The 10,510-nt window shown below is 43.4% G+C and overlaps 1 protein-coding gene across 1 annotated transcript; it reads left to right on the top strand.

Moving 5' to 3' along the window:
• Positions 1 to 250: 250 nt before the first annotated feature.
• Positions 251 to 7,834, top strand: LOC120438382. Its single transcript, XM_039608774.1, has 5 exons — positions 251 to 371; positions 2,814 to 3,137; positions 3,303 to 3,541; positions 6,607 to 6,712; positions 7,725 to 7,834. Exons 1-5 carry the CDS (start codon positions 251 to 253, stop codon positions 7,832 to 7,834), a joined length of 900 nt encoding a protein of 299 aa, XP_039464708.1.
• The last annotated feature ends 2,676 nt before the right edge of the window (positions 7,835 to 10,510 follow it).

Raw genomic sequence — 10,510 nt, 5'->3', positions numbered from 1 at the left:
TGACATTGTGGGGTTTTTTGTGTGTAGTTTTACATAACACTCCATCACTTTTACCTGTTCCCATGCAAGGGGTGACTGAAGCATGCACAGTAAGTTGGGAGATATATATATATATCTATTGTTCTGTTTTCAATATGTTCATATGCTAATGAGACAAATAAGTGTAAAGTGTATTTCTATTGTTATACATTGAAAAATTGTGAATCTTTTATTTTGACATCTGGATAGACAGGAAGGCTTTTATTTTGACATGTGCATAGACAGGAAGCAGGAAATGCAGAGAACAGTGGGAAAGCATGGCTACACCTGTGTAATCATTCATGTGGAATCCAAAGCAATCCTTCAAAGGAGTCCTTCAGAAAGCAATAGTCGTAAGTTCTGTCAGTTCTGTGTATATTAGGCAATTAATAATATGGTGTTTTGAGACATTATTTTGTACCTTCTTTGAAGTGCAGTTAAAGGGTGTAGCTTCTGAGCTAATGATACAAGTGTACGCTCACCCACTACCTGCTTGTTTTTCTTTGTAGTAATATCAGTTTGCATATCTACAGTATACTTATTTCATAGTCTCCTTTGTAAGTGCCTGAATATATTTACCTGCTGATTATATGACAATTGATTAAGAGTTTTGTATTATGTGTTTTTCTAGTTTCACTCCAGTTCAATGATGTCAGTGCAAGATGATTGCTATGTTTGGAGTCATTAAAGGAGCAAGTACGCTCACCTTCCTGGCTCTTGAAAAGGAGTTTGGCTGGCTGTTTATCTATGTTCACACTCAGGGAGTTTAACACATAGAGAGAACAGTACATCTATATATCTATAGAGAGAGAGAGAGAGAGAGAGAGAAAGAAAGTAAATAATACCCTCACGGGAAAATCGATATCTCTCTATGAGCACACTGTCGCGCTGAGCTAAAGGATCCTGTCTATCCCGCAATATCCACTGAATTCTGTAAACTCTCCTTATCAATCTTGCACCTTCCTTGCTCGCGTACAAACGGACAGGACATGGCTGCGACAGACTTCCCAAATCCACCTTTGCTTTTATAGCCGTGGTCTCTCATTTTGATTGCACGTAGTAATTTACTATTACTACTCTAAAATATGAATTACATCTGACATGATCTACTACATGACATAGAATGATTAATAGTACATTTCCCTTTTTTTCGGAAATGACCTGTATGTATCTGTATGAAATCAATAAAAGAATCTGTCAAGAGAAAATTGTATATATGTGATCAGCTACATGAAATGTATCCTTTCATTATTTGTGATTAAGCATATTTCTACATGACTTTTTACCTAGTAACTTATGTGCTGAACTTATGCAGATACTAACCGCATCCTGTCGTTCTGAACATTTAGATGTAGAGAAGACCAAGCTCAGGTCTTTTACGAGAACATACAAATGTAGAAAAGGGAAAAACCCGCTGCCTTGAGTGATGTTATCTTTGTACACACACACACACACACACACACACACACACACACACACACACACAGAACAATCTTGTATAAATAAAGGTCGCAGGCAGTCGTGGGGCGCAGATTCGTGCGTTCCATGACTGCCCCTCGCGAGTGAAAAGAACTGCAGTGTTTGTGTGTTTTCTAACTCAGACGTCTCAACTGAAGAACGGCAGGGTGATTTAAAGAAGTCCCCTGTCAGAATCAAATGCTGCATTATCTTTAGTTACATTGATAATATTTATTTATGGTAAAACAGTGGAGAAATATCGCTGTTGCTTTTGTATAAATGAAGCGGACATATCTGAGTGGCCGCGATCTAATCTTGTTTACATAAAGTAAACCTGCTCCCGAGCAGGTTTACGCTTACGGATCTGTTGCTATGACAGCAAGTCCCGGATGAGCTTCGGAGAACCGAACGATCCAAGATCACGCGAAATCGTCAACAATCAAATCCAGCTAACTTACTTAGCGAGGTACGAAGAACGGGCCCCAGGATGTGAACTTTGTAGGTCAAAACAAAGCTCAGGGTCAAATTTGATCCAGTAGTCGTGTCACCATCAGTGTTGGGCAAGTTACTTTGAAAAAGTAATTCATTATAGTTACTAGTTACTTCTTAGTAACTATACTAGTAAGGTTGCCGATCAATGTTTCTACTATCGATGCGTAGCCCCTTTTAAACCACCCAGTGATCTCAGATTACTTCATCCAACTATACTAATCGTCAACAACAGGTATGTTCGGAGAACCAGATTAGCGAGCTCAAAGTTAGCGCGATGATTTGATCTTGGATGTGTCATTTGATCTTGGATGTAGTAAGCGAGGTACGAAGAACGGACCCCTGCTTCTTCTTCCAGTTCAAAACATGCAAAAGTTCACTGGTTTCCACACAGAGCCTGACACAGCGCTCCACGCCTTCTCCTCATCACATTTGTGCTTCCTGACGTGCAGCTGCTTCCTAAACTTCCAGACTTCTAACTTCATTCATAGGGAGGAGATCCCTCCACTGCACTGCAGACAGACTTCACACTTTCATGAATTCCTTCTAAGGCCTGATGTGGCTTTGCTTCCTGCTACATGACACATTTATTCACACCTTATGAACCAATCAGGAGCCTCCTACCTGTTCCCACAGCCGCCTCATTAATGAAAGGAAGTCAGTGTTTCTGTGAGCCGACGAGCTGAACTCAGACTTTTCACTTATACCCGTCTTATTTCTTTCTTTATTGTATTTATTTATTTGACCTGCACAGTGATTTTATTTCTATATGTAGATATTTGATATTGTGTAACTGAAGCTGTGTCCACGTTTGATCTCAGAGTGACACATGGACTCTGTGTCCTCAGTTTCCCAGCATGCCTCGGCTGTGGAGCTGTATGAGGGAGAGCTGTTTGTCCTGCTGCCCTGTGAGTTTCCCACTTTTGAACTGGACAGCCCCACAGTGGTGTGGAGTCGCTCCGACCTCAGTCCTCCAACCGTCCACCAGCTTCAAGGAGACGAACTGAAAGATCCAAACCAGCGTTACAGCGGCCGAACATCCATGAAGACTGACGCTCTGGAAACTGGAGACCTCAGCCTGAACCTGACCAACCTCCACCTGTCTGACAGCGCCACCTACACCTGCTCCGTCAGATCATTTAGACTGAGAGATGTCCCACTGCAGGTCAAAGGTCAACATCAAACCAAAACCCTGCTGTAGACGATCACAATCACTCAAACTGAACTTTTAATATTGTCACAATAAGCATGCTTGTTTCACCATTTTAAATCTAAGCATATTCTTTAATTCATCACATTCAGTCAAAGGTCACCTGACAATTTGTGTTTCTCTACAGAACCATTTCCATCCTGGGCCACAGCTCTGCTGGTTCTCCTGGCTCTCCTGGTTCTGCTGGTTCTCCTGGTTCTGCTGGTCCTCCTGGTTCTCCTGTTTCTTCTTGTTCTCCTGGTTCTGCTGGTTCTCCTGTTTCTGCTGGTTCACCTGGTTCTCCCGGTTCTGCTGGTTCTCCTGGTCCTCCTGGTTCTTCTTGTTCTCCTGGTCCTCCTGGTTCTTCTTGTTCTCCTGGTTCTGCTGGTTCTCCTGGCTCTCCTGGTTCTCCTGGTTCTGCTGGTTCTCCTGGTTCTGCCGGTCCTCCTGGTTCTCCTGTTTCTTCTTGTTCTCCTGGTTCTGCTGGTTCTCCTGGTTCTCCTGTTTCTTCTTGTTCTCCTGGTTCTCCTGGTTCTGCTGGTCCTCCTGGTTCTCCTGTTTCTTCTTGTTCTCCTGGTTCTGCTGGTTCTCCTGTTTCTGCTGGTTCACCTGGTTCTCCCGGTTCTCCCGGTTCTGCTGGTTCTGCTGGTTCTCCTGGTCCTCCTGGTTCTTCTTGTTCTCCTGGTCCTCCTGGTTCTTCTTGTTCTCCTGGTTCTCTGGTTCTCCTGGTTCTCCTAGGTCTGCTGGTTCTGCTGGTTCTCCTAGGTCTGCTGGTTCTGCTGGTTCTCCTGGTTCTGCTGGTCCTCCTGGTTCACCTGGTTCTCCTGGTTCTTGTTCTCATCGTCTCTGGAGGTCTTTTATTTCTTTTCCGGCACTATTTTAAGTCAGGTGAGTGTCTCCTACTACACTACCCATAATGCCGATGGTTAGCAGGTAGGGGTGGGTTCTGATTAGTGATTGAAATCGATTCTAGTTTGGATAACGTCATATTGATTCATTAAAATCCTGAATCGATGTTTAAATATAAATGTATTTTAGCTGAAACGCCTGAATCTCAGGTTAAAGCTCCCACAGTTTCAACAACCATCAAACAGCTAAAACAGTAACTGAGAGCAGGAACACGGATTCTGCACAAAGACGCATCAGAATCAGTTTCCATCTAAAAATCTCTGTTTCCTGCATTATTGGCTTGTTGTTACCCACCAGTCTACCGTTGTTGACAGCGCTGTCGGCCGCTGGGTTTGTTGTTGTTTTTGACTTAGTCTCATTTCTGCTGTTCAAAACTGAACAAACTTTGTAAAATGATGCAAAACTGCAAAACTCTCAGCTGTGTCTGTAATCAAACCTCTGTAACTTTGCTCTGCTTCACTTCATCAGGTCATGTTCACATGTGTTTTTGTTCTACTGCAGAATATTTTAAGGTCATCTGCTATAAAAAGCCAGGCCAGGAAAATCTGCTTCATGTTCTTCTGTTTTATCCTCAGTGACTTTGACACAAAGGCCTCTGCTGTGATGCTCACACCTCTGATGAAGTCTCACAGTGTCAGCTTTCTTTTATAGATATAAAATATGGAAATGAATGATAATATTTCTGACTGTCTGAGGCAAACTTCAGCGATTAAAAGTGAATGGATTGTAGAAATGAGTGAGGATAGCCAGCCCTGTTAGCAGGTGTCCTCTGGTGGCTCCTTGACTGTCACACAATCATGTGCTGACAGGAAATGTTGCAGCAGCTTCAGTAAATGTTCCTCCCTGAGTTGTGCTCAGTCATGTGGTGGAGAGCTTCAGATGTTCAGAGCAGGAGAGCTCCAACAAGACCAGGACTGTGTATTTCCCACCATCTGCTGACATCACAATATAACTGCTTACTGTTAGTAGTGCAGTGTCAGTGGATGCATTTGACCAAAACCAGAGTGGAAACGGTCATAGATGTGGTGTTTCTTCAAGCAGGCTGTGAGGTGGGCAGCAAGCGGCTTCTCAACAAGCTTTGACCTGAAAGAGAAACTGATCTATAATGTTGATGTAATGTTGGATCTAAGCTGGGTTTGCTGAGCTTTGCTTCCACAACAGCATGTTTGAAAAAGCTGGAACACTCCAGTCTGAAGAAAAGCCTTAAAAAGGTTTACAAGGCAAAAAGCTTTGTGGGGAGAATCTCTGAGGGAGCTGAAGACGGCTGATTCTCATCAAATGTCACAGGTGTAAAAGTAGAGCAGCAGTGAGCTGCACAACAAGAACGCTCTGGGGAGGTTTGTCATTGATTTCTGTGATCTACAGAAAATCAGACTTTTGTTGCTGTCTGCTTTAGAGCCACATTTATAGGTGAGGCAGCTCGAGACGCAACAGCTGATTGTGTCAAACAAAACTTTGAATTTCTCCCATTTTCTGATCTGAGTTTTGTTTCTGAAGTTTCAAATAGACTCATTTATCCAATGGCACGTCCTCAAGTGAAGGTCAACAAAGACGCAGTTGTGCTCACTCAAAGCTACATCCTCCGCAGACACGTTGCTGATGCTGAGGCCCAAAGAAAGGAAGCGTGTGAGACATGGCCGACTGTGGAGGCTCAGTCTGTCTGTTCTTCTTCATCCAACATGTCTGCAGCACTTTACAGGACGCTGCAGACTAGTTACCAAAGAACCAGTCAGGAACACATCAGGAACAAACTGAGACACACAAGTTTTACAGAGACCCAACGAAGATGAAGAGAAAGCTGCTGTAACCTGGAGACCTCAGTCTGACCCTGAAATACCCACAGATGGAGACACAGACACCTCCACCTGCACCGTCTGCAGCAGGGAAGGAAACATCAGTGAGCAGTGAAAGTACAAACAAGCAGAGATGAGGAGGAGGTCAGGGCTGAGTGATTTATGACAGGAGGAGAGCAGTAAGAGTGAAGAGGAGGAGATGGCAGTGAGACCTGCTGTGATGGAGACGGTGGCACACAGACAGGAGGAGCTGCAGGTGGCAGAGCTGAAGATGCTGAGAGTTTGGTTGGAGGTGAGCAGGATGGACAGGATTAGAAAGAAGAAGATCAGAGGGATCGCTCAGGTCCAGCAGAGCTGCAGTCAGACTGTGTGCTGGATGCTCCACTCCAGAAACTGACTCAGTGTGTGTGTCAAGTTCACACAGTGCAGAAACAAACTCACTTTACAACATGATCACAGGTTTATTGATCCATCAGAGCAGCTGGAAGGAAGAGACGAGCTCCTGAACATTTCCTGCTGCACAAACAAAGTGATTCATTATTAGTTTGATTAGATCTTTAATGTCACAGCTGTCTGAAACATGCTGATGTCACACAGTTTGATCAGACTGTGCATTGGTGCATAGTGTTGGTTTTACTTGCATGATTTTATTGTCATATTTATGTTTGTTTATTTAAATATCAGGTTTTATCCTGATATTGTGTGTTAGTGTTGTTGCACATTATTCTTTTAATCCACTGTGGACAATAGCAGCACCTGTGGAGGTGGGGGCGTTCCCCGAGGCGGCCTATCAGCCGCCAGGCTGACCTGTTAAAGGGGATGGTGAGCGCAGAGACGGGAAGGCGACGCACGAAAGGTGAGCAGGAGGAAAAGAAACGTGCACAAGCCAGCATAGTGGGAGGCAATGCAATCCACAGCAGGGCAGGGGTGTCCCTCTGCCTGCATCTGGCGGTGCTATGACGGAGGCCGTGTTCAGGTGTGGAGTGGGGCGGGACTGTGACACGCTGTCAGGAGGAGACAGGTCTGCGACAGGAGCCCCGCCCCCTTGTTCTTCTGGCGGCGTGGTTTCCATCCCGGAAGAGAAATTCCTCTCCTGTTTCAGATAAGGAACATCTGCCCGCGTGTGGCTGGACTGTGGCATTATGGGAATTTTAGCATATGGAAACATTTGTTTAGCCTTTGTGTTGACAGTGCAGAGTTATTTCTGCGGCAGGGTTTTAGCGTGTTGAGACTCTTTTTATTGTATAGATGATTTAACCTGTAACTCTGGTTGTGTCTGTTTCCATGGAAATAAATGGTGTGTTTAAGGCCAACTTAGTGTCTGAGCCCTGAGCGCTGACCCACTCACTCCCCTTCTACTTGTATGTGAACGCACTTTGAGGTGCAGATTTAGATCCACCACTTTTAGCGGCTCCACTAACACTGAAGCCTCACACAGAAAGTCATTTCCATGTGCTGTTTATTTACTTTCAGGCTCTTTGAAGCTTCGCTGCCAAATGTGGAGGAAAAGTTTTATCTGGAGCTCTGCAGCAGGTAGAAACTGATATTAATCTTTAACAGGGCTGTCAAAACTGAGAGCAAACAAAAGAACTGCTGTATAATGCCGTCCACCCACTTAGTTTAATTGGTCACATGACTGCATCATATGACTAAAATGCGTCATTGTTTTCAAAAAGCTCAGTTTTCCTTGAGCAAAAACGCCGTCTCAGTGTGGAGGCCAAAACGGAGAGAAAAAGAAGCTTTTAGAAGGAACACGTATCAGTGTGGACATGGCCTCCGTCCTCTGCTCTGATCGGCTTCAGCTTTCTCTGCACCTCTGAAACCTGCTGCTGTCTGTACACCTCATGCTGTGTTTGCTGTTCTCTCAGAGTGTCAGGTGGAGGAGGGGGCGGAGTCTGTCCGGCTGCCTGAGGACACTCAGGTGGATGGTGGCACCGTCCTGAGAAGCCTGACAAACAGGAGCAGCATCACAGAGTGAAAGAAAGACGAGCGTGTGAAAAGCGGACAGTTCAGCCTGACCCTTAAACGCCCCACAGACAGATACAGCTGTGTGGCCTGGAGCCAGGGAAACATCATGGATGGAGAATCGTGCTGCTCACAGTTACAGGTGTTTGTTCACTTTCACTTGGTTCTCTCTGCTTTCACTTATTAGTGTGAATGCTTGTAAAAGCATTCACAGTATTGTTGTTGTAATCTTTATTATTATTATATATTCCGTACGTTTTTTGGCATCTATCTCCTTCAAAACCGTTCAACTTAGAAAAACCATTCAAACACCGTTAGATTCCTCTTCTTTTGGACATGACTGCTTCTACTTTTCTCATTTATAACATTTATATTTTTAAAATTATTCAACTTTTTTCAACAAAAATTTCCCATGTATTTCAATGGGGAGACCCTTCAAATTCTTCTTCAACTTACTCCTCTTTAAACTGTATGTACTTCCACATACGTTGACATAGATCCACCATTCAAACTTTAAAACGAAGACAAGACATTCAACTATTCAACTTGTATTTATCTTTTCAATATCTGTTATACTTTTTCTTCAGTTCCAGTTTAAGTTTCATGATGTTTTTTCAGCCGTTTCAGAGTTTATAATGGGTGTCTATGGGACGGAATGTTGGGGCTAGAGTGAGACAGCTCAACTGCTAGAGTGAGAGGAGCGAAAAAATTAATCTTAAAATCTTTTTTAAAACTGCTGCTGTGTCCGCAGCGTTTGCTTTACAGGTATGATTTTACCCTCAAAACGTAGCCATCGCTGTCCTCTTTCATCCAATGTGTTTACTATTGTACTAGGTGTTATGGTTCTTTCATAAATGTCACCAATGCACAGCCTCCTCCCTCCAACTCCTCCATAGACTCTAATGTTAAAATGGCTCAGAAGGTTCGTTTGAAAACCAGAAGAGCAGGCTGTCTTTACACTGTCACCACGTCCATATGATAAACTCCACAGGCATGAAAACTGAGAATTAGGTAGACTAGACATTGCTGCCGCTCACGGTGAAAGAATTTTGTCAATACGACATGTACTTTTCATTTGGGAAGGATTTGTTTGGGGCTGACTTTTCTGTTCATTTTAAGCAGCAAAAGTGAGGTGCATGTCTGTGTACGTGTGTATGGAGCCCCTGGCTCAGTCACTATAGCAACCAGGCTCACACCTGCCTGCCTAACGAGCTCTCTCTCACTCTGCCAAGATTCATCTTGAACACTTCTCTTTCAACAGCTGCTGTGTCCACAGTATTTGCTCTACAGCCATCATTTTACCCTCAAAATGAAGCCATCGTTCTTCTCTTTCCAACAGCGTGTCTTTCAAAGCTCAGAGATGTAAACCTTTAAAACTGTGTGGATCCAAGTTGAGGGATCATATTTTAGTCATTCAGTGATTCAAAGAATATGAACTTTTAATATTCATTCAGATGTTTTCTGACTCTAAATAGTCTTTTCTCATTACTCAGGTTTTTCTAATTTACATTTAAAACATTTTCAGCTATTTTCCAACTTCTTCTCTGTGGTTGTCAGCTTTTAGCAGTTCAGCTTTTTTGTTTTCAGGTGCAAATTTCTGTATTTGTCATCTCATTCAACATTTTTAACTTAAAATTCAGCAATTAATTTATTTCAGTGAATACATTCAGATTCAAGCATTCACACTGCAGTTTCTTCAGAAAATGCACTTTCTAGTTATTTTATTGTGTTTCTGTGTGAAGCTGTCGTGTCTCCTCTGCAGGGACGGTTCAGGTCCAGGATCAAACATCAGGAACAGAAGCAGCTCCATTGATCCGACTCCTCTGATGGCTGATCAATCGGTTTGATCTGTGTGTTCTTTGATTATTGATCAGTGATGTCAGAGTGGAGTCAGCTGGCTCAGTTTTCACACCAGCACACAGAGTGCACAAGCTCCCACTGTGGAGTAGACACTACAGTGACTACATGTGAACGCCTGTGGAGCTGTTCACACAGACTGTGTAGTTACAGGAAGCTGCCAGCAGGTGGCAGCACATCACCGCAGCGTCAGCCTGCAACTAAAACCTCTGCAGAGACTCTGACGGGTGTCAAACAGGCAGCAAGTTTACATAAAAGCTGCTTCAGGATCAAACTCATCAGGATGTGATAATAGGATGATTCCTTTGTGACATCATAATTAATCATTACTTAACATAAGAAATGTTTTATTTATCTCTCAAGTTTGAAAATGAGGCTAAATAAGGTGAAAAACATGTCAGTGTAATATATCAAATATGACAGGAAATGGCTTGGATAATTAACAGTTGGGAAAATAATCCTAAAGTCTGTTGAAGCTGGAGATGTTGGAGGGCAGCAGGAGCAGTCAGGGAGACGGTCACCCTGGCTGACTGCAGTGATGACCCCTGTGAGGGACTAAAGAAAAAACACCCCCTACTGTTCTGACTGTGCATCACATGGACGGGGGTTTGACTATATCATGTTTAAGATGATTGGACTTAGACACACTGATGCACATGTTGTTTCTACTTTGAACTTACATACAAGTGTTTCCTTCAATGCTTTATGTGACTGTGAACAGTGTGTCTGTGTGTGTGTCACACTGTGGACAGCAGAGATACTTCATCCCTTGTGTCAGAGCTCCACCTTGTGGCAGCTTTAAGAACTGCTGTTCTTGTAAAGATAAATTAGA

The sequence above is a fragment of the Oreochromis aureus genome, linkage group 3 (assembly GCF_013358895.1).
Source record: "Oreochromis aureus strain Israel breed Guangdong linkage group 3, ZZ_aureus, whole genome shotgun sequence".
Classification (NCBI taxonomy): Eukaryota; Metazoa; Chordata; class Actinopteri; order Cichliformes; family Cichlidae; genus Oreochromis; species Oreochromis aureus.
Note: the sequence above shows the minus strand (reverse complement) of the source record. Positions and strands in the feature narration are given on the sequence as shown.

Coding starts and splice junctions, on each gene's coding strand:
- LOC120438382 (XM_039608774.1), top strand. CDS start 251: ATGTGCATAGACAGGAAGCAGGAAATGCAGAGAACAGTGGGAAAGCAT. Junction 372..2,813: donor TCCTTCAGAAAGCAATAGTC/GTAAGTTCTGTC, acceptor CTGTGTCCTCAG/TTTCCCAGCATGCCTCGGCT. Junction 3,542..6,606: donor TTGTTCTCCTGGTTCTGCTG/GTTCTCCTGGCT, acceptor TGTGGACAATAG/CAGCACCTGTGGAGGTGGGG.